Source organism: Brassica napus, chromosome C9, assembly GCF_020379485.1.
Source record: "Brassica napus cultivar Da-Ae chromosome C9, Da-Ae, whole genome shotgun sequence".
NCBI classification, from domain to species: domain Eukaryota; kingdom Viridiplantae; phylum Streptophyta; class Magnoliopsida; order Brassicales; family Brassicaceae; genus Brassica; species Brassica napus.
In genome coordinates, this window is record NC_063452.1 from 57,829,316 (window position 1) to 57,849,939 (window position 20,624).

Consider the following 20,624-nt stretch of genomic DNA (forward strand, 5'->3'; position numbering starts at 1 on the left):
ATTAGAGCATGATTAATCCATGCTTTTAATTTGGGGTTTGACACTTTTTGTCTTTTTTTTTTCTTTTTTTTTTATATATATTTATGCTAAGAACCGATTTTTATATTTTTTATTTAAGAAAAAAACTAAAAACGGTTCTTAACGAATTTCATCCTAAGAATTCGGATTAATCATGGTATTAGGCTTGTGTGGCATTTCCCCGTATATCTGCCAAAAAGACATGATGCATCTGTTGCTTCTGCAGTTTAGGTGAAATATTTAGTTTGAAAAAAAAAGCTTTGCTTTTCTTGGCGTATCGAACTGTAAACCAAAAGAAATGTCGTGTTCAAAAACTACAAGGTCAAAATTGGTATTTAAATGTTTCTGTTTGTTGGAATTTGAGTCTCTCGAAGGGAATGTCGACCAACCAGATACAATCGAATAAGATAATGTCACGTTCTATTTGCAATCTTGTGCCCACTTGGCTCCTAAGTTTTTTCGTCTTGGCCTTAGCTTACATGCGGACATGAAAGAAAGAAAAAATAGACACGAGTTATTGCACATGGTTTTCTTGTCTTCTTGCAATATGCTCGAATAGTACATTAGACAATATTCCACATTTTCGCTATTATTTTTTTAGAAATATATTATTGCTAAATTAGGCGTTTGTTTATTTATTAAAATATGTCGACAAAAATCTATATGCATTATTAAGTGGTTGGTGATCTAGTGATCTTAAAAGTCATTAATCAAGATCACTAGTTCAACTCTATTTAAAAACACAATCTATAATAACTTCTGATTCTGAACATACACTTCGAAGATTACGGACCGAAATTCTACCATTATACTTTTTCTCCTTCACTCCATTCATGTGTATTCCACTAATCCCTCTCACTTAAATTTCGACCATGTCATTATCATTCAAATGGGTGTAATCCGTTCAAATTGGTCGTGACTCGAACTATAAACGTATGGTATGGTTTTATACGACTCTCACCTTGTGGAAACTTCACTGTCAGGTACGTGGCTGATACCACAGGTCCCCAAAGGTGCATTATTATAAAGCAGCACATTTTCTCAGAATTTCAAGATTAAGTGGGTATCTGTAAGATGTTAACCAACAAATGCCTAACTACGAGAGAAGATTTTGCAGTATGTTTCTTTTTTTTTTCTGCAACCATTACAATAGTTTATTCTGCCTTTAACTTTTTGATGATCAAATAATTTATTTTATTCACAACGTTAATATCAGAGTGTGTGTTAGTTATATGGCTTACGTCCCATGTGGTCAATCCATAGGTAGGTACATTACGTATAAGTAAACAAGTATCAATTTATCATACAACAAAAAAATCTATCAATGATTATATTATGATGATAGAGACAAATATCAATATAGAATCATGAAGCATATTCTTTGTACAATTGATTGCAAAATATCAAGTCTGTGAAACCGTTTTTACTGCATGGTATGATAGTAAATTATTTATACGTACACATACTACACGTCTATATCCTCAAATTAGAATTATAAGATGTCCTATTATAGCAAGTAAATTTGATTAAAGCTTATCTAAATTTCAATGATTGAGCAATAAGAAATAACTTCAATGATTATAGCATGTACATTTGATAAGGCTGATCTAAACTTGAATGATTCAACTATAATAGACACTCAACTTCTATAATAATTGAAATGGGTCAGGTCCACATTGGGTCCCCTTGTAATCTTCATGATCTGTACGGAATCCAATTTGTTCAGTGTCTCTGTTGTGGGCCAATGCTACCTCTTTACTAACCACACACATCTCTGACACTTGACAACTCACCCCTCATCGTCAAAATCCGGTTCGGTTTCCGAATTAGGTGAAACTTCGGTTTAGTCTATTGCACCGGATCCTAACAATAAACCGAATCCTATCAGAGACGTACGTATCACACACTCTCCCTTCCCCTATACAATCTATCAAATACCTCTCTCTCCAATCTCCACCTGCAAATCTTCTGTCTCTCCCATGGTGGTTCCTCTGTTTCAATCATGCCCTCTCACACCAACTTCCTCTTCAGGTATAGTTTTATATTAATTCGTTTAAATGTTCAGTAATTTCGAAAATGTATTTTTGTTTCTTCACTAAACGGTGACAAGCTTCCTATGAGAACGTATTATTTTCTCGAGAAACAGTTTTCCTGGAAAATCACTTCGTTTCCTTAACTGTTTTATACCTTTGAAGCCGCCATGCATAGATCGATTTGCCTCTTATGCTCGTTTAGTGAGTGATTCACGATTCGGATTTTCAGGTGGATTGGACTGTTTTCTCAGAAACTCCGCCGGGAAACAACTGGAATCTCGGAAAACAACGGTGGAGAATCGAGCAGCAGCAGCAGCAGCGACGACACGCCGGTGCTGAGCTCCGGCGAGTGTTACGCATGCACTCAAGTAGGCGTACCGGCCTTCCACTCCACAAGCTGCGATCAAGCCAACACGCCGGAGTGGCGCGCCTCAGCCGGGTCCTCCCTAGTCCCGATCCAGGAAGGATCCGCACCCGACCCGGTTCGAGCCCGGCTCAGACGTCTCAAGGGCCCGTTCGGGGAAGTTCTCGATCCCAGGAGCAAGCGCGTGCAGAGATGGAACCGCGCGTTGCTTCTAGCTCGCGGGATGGCCTTGGCGGTGGATCCGCTCTTCTTCTACGCGCTCTCCATCGGGAGAACTACTGGACCCGCGTGTCTTTACATGGACGGCGCGTTCGCTGCTGTTGTAACGGTCGTTCGCACGTGCCTCGACGCTCTTCACCTCTGGCACGTGTGGCTTCAGTTTAGGCTGGCTTACGTCTCGAGAGAGTCACTCGTCGTTGGGTGTGGGAAACTCGTTTGGGATCCACGCGCCATCGCGTCACACTACGCACGCTCCCTCACTGGCTTCTGGTTTGATGTTATAGTCATCCTCCCGGTTCCGCAGGTTAAAAACTTTTTCAGAAAAGCCTTCAAACTATTCCGATATTATTGAAATAACCATAAACATTTTATTAGAGTCAATTAAGCCCCCACGAATCAATCGAAAGTGTTATTGTTTGCTTGCAGGCTGTGTTTTGGTTAGTGGTGCCAAAACTGATAAGAGAAGAGAAGGTTAAGCTGATAATGACGATCCTTCTGCTGATCTTCTTGTTCCAGTTCCTCCCCAAGATTTATCACTGCATCTGCTTGATGAGAAGGATGCAGAAGGTCACTGGTTACATTTTCGGAACTATTTGGTGGGGTTTTGCTCTTAACCTCATCGCATATTTCATCGCTTCTCATGTAAGTCCATGCTAAGAAAATGATTATGCACAAAATCAACAACTAAATATCAAATTCCATGCTGAGAAAATGATACTAAAGCTTGTCTATTCATGGAATCTTTTTGTGTGGTTACAGGTAGCTGGGGGATGCTGGTATGTTCTTGCAATACAGCGTGTTGCTTCTTGTATCAGACAGCAATGCATGAGGACCGCGAACTGTAACCTGAGTCTGTCTTGCCAAGAAGAGGTCTGTTACCAATTCGTGTCACCCACTAGCACAATTGGATTTCCTTGCTTATCCGGAAACCTCACTAGTGTGGTTAAGAAGCCTATGTGCTTAGACTCTAACGGACCATTCCGATATGGTATCTACGGTTGGGCACTTCCGGTCATCTCCAGCAACTCTCTTGCGGTTAAGATACTTTACCCTATCTTCTGGGGTCTCATGACTCTCAGGTAGTTTCTTGGTTTCAGGTTTCAATGCTTAATAACCTTTTAAGTGTTATATACTGACCCTGTTTTGTGCGATTGCGTTTTACAGCACATTTGGGAACGATCTTGAGCCCACAAGCAACTGGCTTGAGGTTGTTTTCAGCATAGTTATGGTCCTTAGCGGGTTATTACTCTTCACTCTCTTGATCGGAAACATTCAGGTAAACTATGCAAGGATAAGTCTCTCCTTATATGATATTGTGTTTTGATGGAATCCAAAATCTTTAACAACCTGTTTGCTCTCTTTTAAAGGTGTTTTTACACGCGGTGATGGCAAAGAAGAGGAAAATGCAGATACGGTGTAGGGATATGGAATGGTGGATGAAACGTAGGCAGTTGCCTTCTCGGTTAAGACAGAGAGTTAGGAGATTTGAGAGGCAGAGATGGACTGCCTTGGGTGGAGAAGACGAGCTGGAACTTATACATGATCTGCCTCCTGGTCTTCGAAGAGATATTAAGAGATATCTTTGCGTTGATCTCATTAACAAGGTACTAGAAAACAAACCTTAGATGAATCCTTTTCAGACAGGTCAAGTATCTGATAATATGTTTGTTTCTTTCTTAGGTACCATTGTTCAGGGGCATGGACGATTTGATCCTAGACAACATTTGCGATCGTGCTAAGCCTCGTGTCTACTCTAAAGACGAAAAGGTACTCTTCGCATCATAAGAGTGTTTTTTTTTTGTCTTTAGTTTTTAAAATAAGAGTTCTTTATTGTCACACAGATCATCCGGGAAGGAGATCCTGTACAGAGAATGATATTCATCATGCGTGGAAGAGTCAAACGTAACCAGAGCCTAAGCAAAGGCGTGGTAGCCACTAGTACGCTCGAACCAGGCGGTTACTTAGGCGACGAGCTACTCTCATGGTGCCTCCGACGTCCATTTATCGACCGTCTTCCTCCTTCCTCCGCAACATTTGTCTGTCTAGACAACATCGAGGCGTTCTCCCTGGGATCAGAAGATCTAAGGTACATAACCGATCATTTCCGTTATAAATTCGCAAACGAGCGTCTTAAGAGGACTGCAAGATACTACTCCTCAAACTGGAGGACGTGGGCAGCGGTGAATATTCAAATGTCGTGGCGCCGGTACAGGAAGAGAACCTGTGTAGGCGGTTCGATGAGTCCTGTGTCGGAACATAGCGTTGAAGGTAACAGTGAACGCCGTTTACTTCAGTATGCCGCGATGTTCATGTCCATCCGACCGCATGATCATCTTGAGTAAAACCAAAAAGGTTTTTAAATTTATCGGTTGAAAATAATTCATTGTATCCATTTTGTCCGTCCTCGATTGTTTTTTGTTGTTCCAATTGCTGTGTAAAATAAAATCGCTCTTTCGATGATGTATATGTGCCTTTATTTGAGTTTAAAACTAGCATTTGAGTTTTCTCTTAAACTTCATCTGTTAATAATGGTACCATCTTTACACTACTAAAACATATCTTAGGAAGAATATTAGACGCCACTAAAAACTTGCACATTGTTAATTTAGAAAGTCTTGACGATTATCAATGAACATTGAATACAAGTCATAACAGCAAAGATTATTTCTCTTTTTCAACAACAAGATAAATGTAAATGGAAACAAAAAAAACTGGATGCAAGTCGATCATCAATTAATCTGAATTCTAAACAAGGCTGCAAATGATTGTGATATTTATGGAGGAATGTGTAATATGTTGAATCATAATGATCAGGCCGAAGACCCAAAGCCCAAATATGTTAAATACTGTATATATTTCTTAGCTAACAAGTTTGTAAAATAAATATTCTTTCCTTGATCAAGTAAGAACGACCACCAAGGACGACACTGCAGATCGTATTTAGAGTAGTTTCGTGTCCTTCGGATTCGTCTTAATCTTCAATAATCTCAGCGATGGCTTCCCTCTTCTTTCGCAAATTTTAATTTCGTTTTTTTTTTTTTACAAATAATTAATTCCACTTAAACTCGATTAAGTTCAATAGATAATCCTCTGAAGTGATTCATCGCCGATCAAAGTTCACAACCACCCGAAACCGAGTCTCCGTTATCGATCCAATCACACCCTCAATGTCGACGAGCAAGCCCCAAAGATCTCCATCCGAAATCGAGGACATAATCCTCCGCAAGATCCTCTACGTAACCCTAGCCGATTCCGCCACCGATCCTCGAGTCGTCTACTTGGAGATGACAGCCGCCGAGATTCTTAGCGAAGGCAAACCCCTCCTCCTCTCCCGCGATCTGATGGAGAGAGTCCTCATCGATCGCCTCTCCGGCAACAACAACTTCCCCTCCTCCTCCGCCGCGGAGCCGCCTTTCCCGTACCTAATCGGCTGCTACCGCCGCGCGTACGACGAGTCCAAGAAGATCCAGTCGATGAAGGACAAGAATCTGAGGTCGGAGATGGAGACTGTCACCAGGGACGCGAGGAGGCTCGCGGTTTCGTACTGCAGGATTCACCTGGCGAATCCGGAGTTGTTTGGGGGATCGGATGATGCCAGGAAGGCGAAGAAGAGGAGGAACGTGTCTCCTCTGCTTCCGTTGATCTTCTCCGAGGTTGGTTCTGGCTCGTTGGATATGTTTGGAGGTGGTGGTGGGAGTAGTGGTGGTGTTCAGAGTCCTCCTGGGTTTTTGGATGAGTTTTTCAAGGACTCGGACTTTGATAACTTGGATTTGATTCTCAAGGAGTTGTATGAGGATTTGAGGTCTTCGGTTATTAATGTGTCTGTGCTTGGAGATTTCCAGCCGCCGTTGAGGGCGCTTAAGTATCTTGTTAGCTTGCCTGTTGGAGCTAAGTCTTTGGTTAGTCATGAGTGGTGGGTTCCGCGTGGGGCTTATATGAACGGTCGAGCTATGGAGTTGACGAGCATTCTCGGCCCTTTCTTCCATATTAGCGCATTGCCTGATAACACTCTCTTCAAGAGTCAACCTGATGTTGGGTGAGTTCCGACTTATTTCTGGGCTTCTGTTGTTAAAAAATCTGTAATCTTTGGGATTGTTTGGTTATCAAGTCAGTTAGGACAATAAGCAATTTTGTTTAGCACTACTCAAAGTGGAGACTTGATAAAAAAAAAGAAAGAAGCAGATGCTTTGGTTTATAAGATGACTCTGTTACTGTTAGGTGACGTATATTTTAAGCATGGTTATACAAATCCAGCATAGTTACCCATAATAGTTCGCTCTCTGTTTGTTTTTAGAACACCGTGGATAAAATCAATTGTTTTGAGGATTTTTTTGGTCTTTTCTGAAGATTCTTGACTGTTCATTGAACATTGACAATTGAAAAGGATAAATTGTGCAAATGAAAAGGTTATCCTGATATACATGAGATAAGATTCTTTGTCTGTTAGGGCAACTCTAATACATGTCTATGTTTTTTTTCTGAATGTCAGTCAGCAGTGTTTCTCTGGAGCATCGGAACGTCGTCCTGCAGATTTGTTATCATCCTTCTCTACAATCAAAAACTTTATGAACATTTTGTACAGTGGGCTGCATGATGTACTGATGATTTTACTTAAAAGCACCGATACACGTGAGTGTGTTCTACAGTTTCTTTCGGAAGTGATCAATGCAAATGCGTCGAGAGCCCATATACAGGTGATCATCCCTCAGTAGGATGTATATTTGCTTCGGATCTTCATTCATACCTTGTTATTGGTCTCCTCCTGGTTTCATTAAGTTGGTATTTTTATTTTCTGCTTAATCCGGCACTCTTGAATATACTGTTGTGTATGACAGGTTGATCCAGTTTCTTGTGCTAGCTCAGGCATGTTTTGTAACCTCAGCGCAGTCATGCTCCGGCTCTGTGAACCATTTTTGGACCCGCATTTTACTAAAAGGGATAAGATCGATCCAAAATATGCATTCGCTGGGCATCGCTTAAAATTAAGGTATGGGCCTCGAGATAATTCTACGGCTATCTCCTCACTGGATTTTATATATTCTTGATGATTTAACATTATTTAATGATCTACGCCAGCGACTTGACTGCTCTCCATGCATCATCCGAGGAAGTTTCTGAGTGGATTGACAAGGGTAATACGGCAAAAGCAAATGACGCTGGAAACGGAAATGAAAGTCGCTTGTTACAATCCAAAGAAGCCACAAGTTCAAGTAGTTCTTCTCAGCAGAATGCAAAGTCAACAACTAAATACACTTTCATTTGTGAATGCTTCTTTATGACTGCAAGAGTCCTCAATTTGGGTCTCTTAAAAGCACTCTCGGACTTTAAACATCTTTCTCAGGTAACCATCACTATTTTTCCCGAACTTAAAATATTATGGAGAAACAATTATGATAAACTATCTTGGAGACACCTCTTGTTTAATTTGGTTGCTGACATATTTTCTGGACAAAGCATTTGGTAGTAATTGCAAAGAAAATATGAATTTACTTCGTTTAGATTATGAAAGAGTCATTAATGCCTGGATTTTCAGAAGATAGTTATTGTACTGTTCTTTACTGTTAACTTTTTTTGCATGATGTAGGACATCTCGAGAGGTGAAGACAATCTTGCAACATTAAAAGCCATGAGAGATCAAGCACCGTCTCCACAGTTGGAGCTTGACATAACCAGAATGGAAAAAGAATTAGAGTTGTATTCTCAGGAAAAGCTTTGCCACGAAGCTCAAATATTAAGGGTTTGTAATAATATTCTCTGCTCTGAGAACATCTTTCGCTTTTTCTCTGGACCAAGAACATGATAGTAATAGCTGTTTATATCTGTATACTGTTTTGAAGGATGGAGACTTTATCCAACGAGCTATCTCTTTCTATCGATTAGTCATTGTTTGGTTAGTTGGACTTGTTGGTGGCTTTAAGATGCCTTTACCTTCAGCTTGCCCCATGGAATTCTCCTGTATGCCGGAGCATTTTGTTGAAGATGCGATGGAGTTACTGATATTTGCTTCAAGAATCCCCAAGGCTTTGGATGGAGTGCTGCTGGTATGTTTAGTCTATTCTCTCATCCGTCTGCAGAAATTCGATTTCTTGTACCTGCATTGATGATCGTTGTTCTCTTTCCTTTAGGACGACTTTATGAACTTCATAATAATGTTCATGGCAAGTCCAGAATATATTAGAAACCCGTATCTCAGAGCAAAGATGGTTGAAGTTCTGAACTGCTGGATGCCACGTTCAAGGTAATTTTCTTCCCATGAAAGAAAGCTGTAAAATCCTCATTTTCTTTTGCTAGTGCAACAATTATTCCATTAAAGCAGACCACTAATCTCAAACCAAATTTTTGTCTGTTTATAGTGGTTCTTCTGCTACATCTACTCTCTTTGAAGGCCATCAGTTATCCCTTGAGTATCTTGTCAGGAATTTACTGAAACTATATGTTGACATTGAGTTCACGGGTTCTCACACTCAGGTGATTGCAGGAAATTTTGTTTTTGGTGGCTATAACATATCTGGACTAACATGCTCCTCTCTATTGCATAGTACTTCATAATTTGTTAGCTTTAAAAACCTGAATGGCCATTGGCTCTCGCTTTTAATGTGACTGAAACCGAGTGATCAAAATGCAGTTCTATGACAAGTTCAACATTCGCCACAACATTGCCGAGCTTCTAGAGTATCTCTGGCAGGTGCCTAGTCACCGAAATGCGTGGAGACGGGTAATTTCTTAGTGTCCTTACCATGGCTCTGAGTTTCCATCAACATGTGCCAGTGTTATAGTGTTACCAAACTTTGATTGTTTACAGATTGCAAAAGAGGAAGAGAAGGGCGTGTACTTGAACTTCTTAAACTTCTTAGTCAATGATAGCATCTTTCTTCTGGATGAAAGTCTTAACAAAATTCTCGAGATTAAACAAATCGAGGCAGAGATGTCAAATACTGCAGAGTGGGAGCAGAGACCAGCGCAAGAGAGACAGGATAGAACGAGACTCTTCCACTCTCAGGAGAATGTTAGTGGATTACACTTATTATATCTTATTTCTGACTCGGTTCATAATGCCTCAAAAGAGTTTTATTTTAATCTGCAGATTGTTAGAATTGACATGAAGCTGGCTAATGAGGATGTGACTATGCTTGCATTTACATCTGAGGAGATCACCGCCCCATTTCTACTCCCTGAGATGGTTAATCTGACTCTATACCTGAAACTATTATCTGCTCGATTTGATTGCACAATCAAAAATTCTTACTGAATAGTTTAATTGTGTGTTGCTTATCAGGTTGAGAGGGTTGCGAATATGCTTAATTACTTCTTGTTACAACTGGTGGGTCCACAGCGTAAGTCTTTAAGCTTGAAAGATCCTGAGAAGTACGAGTTCCGTCCAAGACAGTTGCTTAAACAGGTTAGTGATTACTATTCTTACTCAGACTCCTCACCAACATGTGTGAAAAAAGACTAACGGAATCTCTGGTGAACTTTGAAGATTGTTCGTATATATGTCAATCTCGCAAGAGGAGACTCAGAAAACATATTTCCCAGTGCCATATCCAGTGATGGACGATCATATAACGAACAGGTCCTCCTCCTAAACCGGATCCACTTTCATCATAACTTGTCGGTCTCTCTACTGAACAAAACAAGTGCTTGTTTTTGCAGCTATTCGACGCAGGAGCAGATGTTCTTAGGAGAATAGGCGAAGATGGAAGAATCATTCAAGAGTTTATGGAGTTGGGCACAAAGGCCAAAGCTGCTGCTTCTGAAGCTATGGATGCTGAAGCTGCACTTGGTGAAATACCAGACGAGTTCCTCGACCCAATTCAGGTATTATTCTCTCTAATTTGACGGAGATACTAAATCTTGTTTCAGTAATCCTACTCTCAATGTCTCTTCCTGTTCTTTTTTCAATATTGATTTTGCAGTGCACGCTTATGAGAGATCCAGTGATACTCCCAAGCTCAAAAACCACAGTTGATCGAGCCATCATTCAACGTCATCTTCTTAGCGACAATGTAAGCAAGTATTCACTTATATAAACAGTTGATCGCCATCATTTAACGCTGGCTTTTGATCTGATCATGCTTGCTTCTGCTGCAGCACGACCCGTTTAACCGGGCACATTTGACATCGGATATGTTAATACCGGACATCGAGTTGAAAGCGAGAATCGATGAGTTTGTGAGGACGCATCAGTCTAAGAAACGATCGAGTGGAGAAGATAGCAGCAATAAGGAGAGGATACAGACTACGAGCAGTGATATGTTAATCGATTAATTGTGTATTCCTAAAGGCGAACAAAAATAATAGCAGCAACACTCTTTTTATTACTTTCTTAGGCTTTTCTCCGATTAGATTTGTGGCTTATTTTCCTGTCCTGTCTTAGATGTACTAAGTTGAAATATTTCCAAATTTATTATAAATATCTTATTTTAACATTAAAATTTCATTTAATAATTGATTTACAGTTTTTACTAGTGTATTCAAATAATGTAAAATTTGATAAATATCAATGATTCAGTATTTTAACTAAATTTATCAATCAATAAAATGGAGGTAGAAAAACAAAACTAATGTTACGGTGACGTAAAAACAGAACCGTCGTTACATTTGAAATAGAAATGTAAAACTAGAGAGTGTTGGGAAACTAGACGGTAGGAGAGTGTTGTTGTTGTCTACGTTTAGCGAACTCGGACGCAATAAAGAGTGAGCTTCTACTGTGGCGAAGTGAAAACTCAGCCATCAATATCTCTTTCTCTTGTTCCGACAGATCTCCATGACTTCCCTGTTCAAACCAATTATAAATGTTACTACAAAAAAAATAAAACCAGAACTGAACTGAAAGCTGGTTTATTACCAGACGAGCGGCTCTGTCACAGACCGCGTGGTGCATCAGAATCCCTGCAGCCACTGAAACATTGAATGAATCAACCATCCCGTTCATTGGAATACTGCAATACAAATCAGATAACTCCAACGCTTCTTCACTTATCCCACTCCCCTCGTTCCCAACAACTATTGCTGTTGGTTGTGACCAGTCCATGTCGTAAACGGAAACCTATTAGATATTAACCACCAACAAAAGTCTCAATGCGCATGATGAGAGAGAAAAAAAAGATCAAGACAAAAATCTTCAAGGAGTTTACCGTGTCCATTCCCAAATGAGTTGTGGCAATCCTGTAACCACGAGACTTCAAGACTTTGAAACAATCTTTAGGTGTGTCCCAAAGCTCAATGTCGAGCCATTTCTCAGCTCCCATACTCACATGTCGATTGTTCCTATACCTAAACACATAGACCAACAAATTAATTCACACAATGCAATCAAATGGTTATACATTTTTTTCATTTCTATCCAATCACTTTAGTGACAATGCACAGTTCAAGAATCTGACATTTAGCTGAAACAGAAATTGCCAAACCTCAGAGGGGGCACCTTTTGTAGCTGTCGGATGCAACAACGTGCACGGACTGAATCCCCAACGCATCCGCCGAGCGAAACGCAGCAGAGATGTTTCCTATATCAGACAGACCTTCAACGACAAGACAAACCGAGAAGCTTCGATTCTCCACCACACGCCTGAACCTATCCGACCTCTCCTCCATCATGTGAGGACTCACCGCCTCCAACACCTCACGGCTGCTAAGGTGCACGTCACCGCACCTGAACCTGTCCTCGTAAGGGAACCACGATCCTCTACTACGCTCGCCGCTGAAGGAGCTCCTCCGCTCCATCTTCATCATGCTCGACGCGTCATTTCGATTGGTTGTCAGCAGTTCCTTCACACTCACGGTGAGATCTGTAGGGGAAGTCTCTGTGAACGTTTCTAGTGGAAGAGAGGCAGCTTCGTGAAGAGCGCAACGAGGTGGTCCGAAGCTGTGTGTAGATGGATTTGGACGGAGAACGGAGAAGGCGCGAAAGGAGACGAGAGTGATGGATGATGAATTAGGGTTTGGGAGATGGACGAATGGAGATGAAGAGAGGGAGGCGCGGAATAGGGTTTTGCAGGAGTTCATGTGTTGTATTAGCTTACTGTGTTTGCTGCAAAGCTTGAGATTTAGAGAGCGAGCTCGATGAGAATACTGAACTGAAAGAAATAATCACAGAGCAAAGAGACAGTCGAGGAAGGATCCAACTGAAGACATACTGTCCGATTCGACGACCACTGGTTGTCTCTCTTGTCTTGTCTTTTTGTCTTGTCTTGTCTTTGTCGAATCCAACCAAAGATAATGTTTAGTTGCTCCACGGATTGTTAATTCTGGGCCAAAACGAGGCTTTTTAGTTGGGCCTGAAGCTAAATGGGCTAGTTACATAATTGTTGGCGAGTTTTGGGCTCGCGCGCGTGCATTCGTAATTATGTCGCGAAATCAGTGAGTAGCTTTTTGACCTTTATAGAAAAGCTCATCATCAACAACGTTAACGGTTATATTCACAAACATTTTTTAAAATATAGTATCCTCTCTTGAACCAATCCGGTTAAAGAAAACTTAAGTTCACTTTCTAATTTTTTTGTATATTATATATTATACATACCTGTGAAGGAAAATCAAATCCATAAAAGAGTGGTACGTTCATGAAAACCAGATATCATCACGACATCACATGCAAAAAGCGTATAATATGTGTCTTATTAATTTGAAATAAAGTAGCATTACAATGGTCATAAACGAATAGATAAATAATAAAATTATAGACATACAGCGTTATGTTCTTGATATGTCTGGATTTAAAACGAAGCATATACTTTTGTCAGCTCAATCTTGACTGTGGCTTTTTTCCCCTCTTTTTCTTTTCCATAATCGGTGCATTTCAAATACTTAATTTAAATTATGCAAACTTAAAGCTCATTTAACATTTGTATTCGACTATTGGTTTAGTATGATATTCGAAATACAACAACATTAAAACTAAAAAGATAATAAAAAAAAATAATTCAAGGCAAATCTATAATATAACGAGGCAGTTGCCTCATTCCTGAGCCACCACATCAGCAGGTAAGTGGAGTCAGTAGGTAAGTAGGTCTCACTTTAAAAAAATGTGAAAAAGTATCAAATCTTTAGTTCAAACCCGGGTTATTGAATCGTAAACACCAACATTTATACCACTAAACTAAAGGATACTTTGTACATTAGTGGCCGAAACTAATATATATTTATGAAGGTCGGAAACATTTGCTTCTTCGGTTTTTTCTGTGGGACCCACACTTAATTTTTTTTATCTAATGATTTAATAAATACTTTATAACTCACTTTTTGAAATGAGTTTCGTTAAAAAAGAGGCCCAATAGACCTCTTTGGTCTGTAAGCAATCTCTTCAATGGAAGTTTAGGGCTTTCAATTTTTAATCATCAGTTCATGACTCATCTAAGAAACACAGATTGGTTCTTTGAGTTCCATGAATCTGTTTATCTTCTTTAGTCTCAACATCTCCCCATCTTTAATAAATTCATCATCGGTTCTTTTATTTTGCCTGATAAATCATGATTGTGTGGTTTTAATTTTCTTTGGTCATCCTTAGCTTGCACCCTTTGATCTAACCAAGAAGAAGAAGAAGACATTTGTCGTTCAGGATGCCATCGAGGACTCAGCTGAGTCACACGGGAGACATATTATCCGTTGCCTGATTGTTCAAGAAGAGTTTTCATCAGTTGCTTTGTTTAATTTTTTTTCCTGCAAATAATGATGGCTTTGACAGTTCATTTACGGAAGCCAAGAAGTAAAAGTAGAAGAAGCCAGTGAGTGTTTGACATTTTCTGTCTTCCTGAGTTTTTTTTTCCATTCATTAAACTTGGATTTTGAAGATTATGTGCCTCACATTCTTTTTATTTTGATGGTTGTTAGGTTGAATGAAGATCATTGAATAAAAAAAATGTCGATGCTCCAGAAGATTTGGAGGGTACTTTATATTTCTTTCTCTGATAATTCTAGCGACATAAATTTAAACCTTACAGAGGGTATATTACAGAGCATCCTAATGATGAGGAAGAGGTGGAGGGAATTGATCTGCACCAGCAACGTTACCCGTGGGAGGAAAGTGACATGGATTACTTATACGACGAGGTAAGCATATCATTAGATGGTTTGCGGTCCATCTTTGAGAGCCGTCGATTGTAAGTGTCTATCGTTTTGAAGTTGCACGACACTAAGATGTAAAGAATTACTAATCACGATTACCTTACTAGCAGAGTTCTTTTGCACAGCTATTGTCAATGGAATTAACACTTGAAATTGATGGTGTATATTTCATGTTTCAAATGCTGACACAAGCTCCAATGTTGATTCTCAGCTTTAACATGCCAAAATCACAAATGCAGTGGATGTTGTAAGGTAATTCAGTAGTCACAAATGTTCAGTTGAAAAAAATTCTAAACTGTATTTATGCATCAAACTTATCATCCGTAACATAATAATATGTTTTTTTTGTGCTAGGAACCGTTTGTAAATAAATGTCTCGGATGTATATGACTGCTGAGTTTGTTGCTTTTGACAGTGAAATCACTAAGCTTGCAATGTGTTAGGACGACAAAAGCGTCTCAGCTGATGGTTAGCTTTACAATTTCGTTGGTTTCTTTTTCCTATTATGTTGGATGGATTATTTTAGCTAACAACAGAGCGCTGGCAATAAATCCAATAGATTTATATGTACATTTAGAATTGGAAGTTTGATGAGAACATAAACAAGTACTTCTGTCACGCTATTGGATAGTTATACGCCATTTCAAGATAATTGATTTCTTATATTTCCCACTATCAGTAAAATATTAACTGTTTTGTCTACTTTGCATTCATACCTCATTCTCCATCTAACTTCTCGGTGCTACTATATAATGATCAAGTCATTTTCTGCACAAATAGGCAAGTGGGGATGTTACGTTGGGTGCTTTTTATTGGGCTTGGCTATACAAAGTCTGTTGTGACTCTAAAACTTTTACCTCATTTAACATTGATTCTGGTTCTTGGGAGAATTGCATATTGTGAATGAAAGGCACAAGCAGGGAACATATGTGTAACTGCGTTCGACTCGACATGTAGCGGTATCTGCAGATCCGCTGATCCCGTTGTGGAGGTTAACATGCAATGTGTTGACCTGGAAATCATTATTTGGAAGCTACATTCCGAGGCCTTTCCTCAACATATAAATAGACCATTGACAGAGTTTGATATTTATAATACTCAGTGATCATGGAGTCTGCAGAAAACAATCCTTTTGCATGTTCTATATGGAACCAAAAGATATATCCTTTGTATGATTATTATATTATGATAGCTACTAACATAGAAGATGACTAGAGAAAGAAAAATGAGTATGAATCTCTTATATGGGTATCTTTTGTAAACACATTTGGGCTTATTAACAGTTGTGACAAGCAATTATGTTTATAGTAAAGGAAACCCGCCGCAGCGTCAATAACAAATGCGCCTGTTTTTTGGTTGTTTGGGATTGAAATAGCTTATGGGTTTTCTAAATCAATATAATTGATTTGACTAAAGCTATCTTGGATGACAAAAAAAAGATTGCAAGTTTAATAACTTCTACTTTAGACTTTAATTTCAACTAAATTATAATCAGTCTTTTATCCATATCATCTTAGTTATAAACGTAAGGATTTATTAGAATAAATAAACAGTTTCAACAATATTTAATATGTGATTTAATAAACAAAAGAACACCTATGATTTTTAGGATTTAATGAGATTGGAGACAATAGTTAATGAATACGAAAAGAATACAAAGCATAATGATTCGAGTAAATTAGTGGCAACATAGAGCTAAGCGAGATAAAAATATCAATCAATAAAGAATGAAAGAAGAATGAGCATGGTTAAGTTATTACACAAGCCAAAACTAAGACAAATTTGTTATACCATAGTGGGAAAAAAGACTGGAGAGAGAGGAGAAAAATGGCGACGGCGGCGACTAGGGTTCTGAAAGAAAATCCAGAGCTTTCTCGCTAGATCTACGTCGTGCCTTGCAATCAGTTTCGATTGACCTAAAGATTTGAAGCTGCAAACTTTTCACCGAGATCTCCATTACGTAAAGTTGACTCCTTTCGAGCAAGTGATGGGAGATCAAGGGGATACATTAGCGAGTATAGTCTCTGGGAAGGTCTAAGGTGTAGATCCAACCAGGGGTGAGCTTTCATTAAGTCCTAGTGACTTCTTTTCTTTGGAATAGGGTGTGAAGAATCTCGGGGTAAAAACAAGAGAAGGATGAATAGATTTCGCAAGAAGAAAGAGCCGTCCTTGATGGAAGAGCTAAAGGAACTGGAACTTCTGGATGAAGGCGAGATGGTGGATATCCCAGATCTGGAGGTTGAGGATCTGATTGAGGAAAACACACTAAGCATTATAGTGAGATGCCTCAGTCCTTTTGTGCACAAGGTAGGAGGTCTGGTAAAGGCATTACCACCCATATAGGGGATGGAGGATAGAACTCAGGGAAGGGTTGTAAGAGAAGATATGGTTCAGTTTACCTTCAGATCGGAGAACGACCTAAAGTTTGTTCTGTCAAAAGGTCCATGGTTTGTCAATGGTTGGATGGTGGCTATGGATCAATGGACACCAAACCCACAGGAAGATTTCTTAAAAAGGATAACTTTCTGGATTCGAATCAGAAGACTTCCCATCCACATGCTGAAGAGGCAAGTGGTAGAAACATTACTGGATCCTTTGGGGAAGGTCGAAACAGTGGAGTTGCACGCAAAGAACTCTAACTCCCTAGAGTACGTAAGAGCCTTGGTCAAGATCAATACGGAAGAGCCACTGCAGTTCAGAAGAATAACCAGATTCAAATCAGGAGCCACGTATCCAACGGAGTTGGAGTATGAAAAGCTTCTCAAAGTTTGTTATGGATGCAAAAGGCTAACGCACGACCAGACCAAGTGCCCCCACCAGATCCTCGCAGTGGAAGAAGGGGAGTTGGAAGGTAGAGATCGAGTCAAGGAATCCAACCTAAGGAAAAAACTAAAGGAAAAGGAAACAAAAGCCAAAGAGAGTCTCCAGAGACCTTCAGCAAAAGGAGCTGCTAAAGGAGTGGTTATTAGTGGCCCCTCTCCCTCTACAAGCCAAGCAAGGAATAGTGTGAAAGGCCGTGGAAATCTAAAGGAGGATAAGAGTAAGGGGAAGAAAATAGCCTCAAAACCTCGGCTAGAGTGGAAACAGAAAGGAGGTAAGGAGGGCTCGGAGAAAACGAGAAGCACTGAGGAGTCCACAGCAAACCCGCGGAGCTCAGGAGAATACAGTGGGACCAAAAGTGCTAATGCAGAGGTAGGAGGCCAGGGACTTTCACCTGCAACCAATGCGTCTGGCTCAGTTTTCAACAGATTGGGGGGTTTGGAGGAAGTGTGGGGTTCAAAAAGGAACAGAGGAAAGAGAGAAGAACCTAGCTCTCCAGCTGATCTGCGTATGAAACTAAGTGGCGCTTCTTCAGGAGAAAAGGGTGATGGCAAATCGAGTAAAGGAAGCCGTAGTCCTCCCTCTGTTTTCAAACGTCTGGGGAGTCAGGGAACTACCACACCTGGTTTTACCCAAAGCATAGAAGACTCCCGTACATCAAAGAAGAGAAGACTAAGCAGTAGTGATGAGAGAAACCCAAAGAAAGCTAGGAGAAACTCATCTGAGAAGAAGAAAGTATTCCCCTCAGTATTTCAAAGGTTGGGAGAGACAAGGTGTGATAACGAAGGAAACAACCAGGAAGAAGCACATCACTCTGCTCTAGTAGCAGTGACCACTCCGGTCCATTCTGCCAATATGGCAGCCAAAGTCCCAGTCCACTCTGTCCAAAGGATAGCATTGGAAAGTGGAACTGTTAGGGGTTGGGGAATACCCCGACAGTTCGACATCTACAGGGAATACATGGTCAGTATTTCCCTGAGATAATATTCCTCAGTGAGACCAAGAGTAGAATGTGTTATTTGGAGTCTATAGTGGAGAAGATGGGGTTCCATGATGTGATAACTATAGATGCCAGAGGAAAGAGTGGAAGTTTGGCAGTTATGTGGAAGAGTTCATGTACGGTGGAGGTTTTGCAGGCAAATAAGAGGGTGATTGATTTGAAGGTGCAGTGGCATGATCAAATTTTTTTCCTTACCTGTGTATATGGCGATCCGGTCAAGAGTAGAAGGGGAGAAGTATGGGAACGGATTTCACGGATTGGAGCAAATAGAAAGGGGGGCTTGGATGCTGATAGGAGACTTTAATGAGCTGATTGATCAATCTGAAAAGTCAGGAGGAGCAGTAAGGGAAGATCGAGAAGGGCAAGAATTCAAGCAGCTACTGCTTAACTGGGGTATCTGGGACATTAAATACAAGGGGAACCCGCTATCGTGGGCATGGAAAAGAAACAACATGTTGGTGCAGTGCAGACTGGATAGAGCAGTAGCAAACCAGGAATGGTTGGAGGCTCACCCACAAGCAGCTACCTTCTACCTCCCAAGAGTTCAGTCGGATCACAGTCCGATCATTACCTCCTTGGATGGTCATCAAAGGAAGAAATTCACAAACTTTAAGTATGATCAGAGGTGGGTTAATAAGGAAAAGTTTGTAGAGACAGTTGAGAAAAGCTGGAGAACACACAGCAGTGGTCAGGGGAATCTCATGGGTAGAATCTCAGCGTGCAGGAAAGACATATCCCTGTGGAAGAGGCAGGTGAAGCCTAATTCAGCGATGAGAATCAAGGAGCTAAGCTTTAAAATAGATGAAGCGACTAGGCAGGAGAACTTCAAGAAAGAGGAGCCGGAGAATCTAAGGAAGGAACTGTCTGAGGAGTATTACAACGAGGAGGTTTTCTGGATGCAAAAGAGCAGACTCACGTGGCTGAGATCGGGAGATTTAAACACGAAGTTCTTTCATGCAGTCACGAAGAATAGAAGAGCACAAAATAGAATAAAGAGCTTGACTGATGATGAGGGAACGGAGTGGTTTGCTGATAAGGACCTGGGGAGAGTCGCTGAAATGTACTTTAAGTCTCTCTTCCCGTCAGAGGATGTAGGATTGGACCTGATAGAGTGGCAGGAGATGCCGAAGCTAGTTACCCCGGAGCAAAATATCCATCTAATGAAGCCAGTGCTGATGGAGGAGGTCAAGAGAGCTGTTTTTGATATAAACCCAGGCAAATGCCCGGGACCTGACGGGATGACTGGATATTTCTTCCAACAGTTCTGGGAAATAAGCGGAGAGGAGGTAACTGCTATGGTTCAGAAGTTCTTTAGAACTGGGGTTTTGGAGGCAGAGATGAATGACACTAACATCTGCCTGATCCCCAAAACAATAACATCAAAGAAAATGTGCGAGTATAGACCGATAAGTCTGTGTAACGTGGCTTATAAGGTGGTCTCAAAGCTGATGGCAAAAAGACTAAAGAAGGTGCTGCCTAATGTTGTATCAGAAACGCAGGCAGATTTCGTGGAAGGACGCCTTATTTCAGATAACATTCTCGTTGCACACAAGTTACTGCACGCACTCAGCTCAGATAATAAGTGTGCCTCAGAGTTTATTGCAATCAACACCGATATCTCTAAGGCTTATGACCGCGTCGAGTGGTCTTTCTTAGAGAAAGCAATGGAGGCAATGGGATTCTCAGAAGAATGGAGAAGACTTATTATGTGCTGTGTGTCGTCTGTGAGGTATAAAGTCCTGATCAATGGATCACCGTTTGGACAGATAACGCCTACAAGAGGTTTGAGACAAGGCGATCCGCTCTCGCCGTATCTCTTTGTGATGTGCACAGAAGTTCTAGTCCAGATGCTGAAACGCGCTGAACAGATGAAGAAGATCTCAGGACTACGTGTTGCAAGAAGAGCCCCCCCCCGGTATCTCATCTTCTGTTTGCTGATGACAGCATGTTTTATTGCAAGGGTTCAGAGGAGGAGTTGAATCAGGTCTCTCAGATACTTCAGAACTATAGTATGGCGTCAGGGCAAAGAATCAATCACCAGAAGTCTAGCATTTATTTTGGGAAGCACATACCAAGCTGCAGAAGAGAAGAGATTAAGCAGAAG

General features: G+C 40.5%; 3 protein-coding genes across 3 annotated transcripts; 2 read left to right on the forward strand and 1 right to left on the reverse strand.

Annotated features, from left to right (window-relative positions):
* The first annotated feature begins 1,788 nt into the window (after positions 1 to 1,788).
* LOC106424703 (cyclic nucleotide-gated ion channel 2) lies at positions 1,789 to 5,094 on the forward strand. The gene is made up of 8 exons (XM_013865455.3): positions 1,789 to 2,049; positions 2,281 to 2,938; positions 3,061 to 3,276; positions 3,394 to 3,713; positions 3,799 to 3,910; positions 4,002 to 4,238; positions 4,315 to 4,401; positions 4,476 to 5,094. The coding sequence occupies exons 1-8, from the start codon at positions 2,021 to 2,023 to the stop codon at positions 4,974 to 4,976; spliced, it is 2,160 nt and encodes a 719-aa protein (XP_013720909.1). The 5' UTR covers positions 1,789 to 2,020; the 3' UTR covers positions 4,977 to 5,094.
* Positions 5,095 to 5,517: 423 nt separating this feature from the next.
* LOC106372151 (probable ubiquitin conjugation factor E4) lies at positions 5,518 to 11,063 on the forward strand. The gene is made up of 16 exons (XM_048769152.1): positions 5,518 to 6,670; positions 7,124 to 7,328; positions 7,470 to 7,621; positions 7,711 to 7,975; positions 8,219 to 8,371; positions 8,472 to 8,675; positions 8,760 to 8,872; positions 8,988 to 9,102; positions 9,260 to 9,349; positions 9,437 to 9,640; positions 9,719 to 9,814; positions 9,911 to 10,033; positions 10,115 to 10,207; positions 10,288 to 10,452; positions 10,551 to 10,640; positions 10,726 to 11,063. The coding sequence occupies exons 1-16, from the start codon at positions 5,802 to 5,804 to the stop codon at positions 10,900 to 10,902; spliced, it is 3,114 nt and encodes a 1,037-aa protein (XP_048625109.1). The 5' UTR covers positions 5,518 to 5,801; the 3' UTR covers positions 10,903 to 11,063.
* A 44-nt stretch (positions 11,064 to 11,107) lies between these two features.
* LOC106424769 (tRNA (guanosine(18)-2'-O)-methyltransferase-like) lies at positions 11,108 to 12,827 on the reverse strand. The gene is made up of 4 exons (XM_013865516.3): positions 12,062 to 12,827; positions 11,772 to 11,910; positions 11,483 to 11,683; positions 11,108 to 11,410 (listed from the first exon to the last, which is right to left on the reverse strand). The coding sequence occupies exons 1-4, from the start codon at positions 12,640 to 12,642 to the stop codon at positions 11,273 to 11,275; spliced, it is 1,059 nt and encodes a 352-aa protein (XP_013720970.1). The 5' UTR covers positions 12,643 to 12,827; the 3' UTR covers positions 11,108 to 11,272.
* Between the last annotated feature and the right edge of the window lie 7,797 nt (positions 12,828 to 20,624).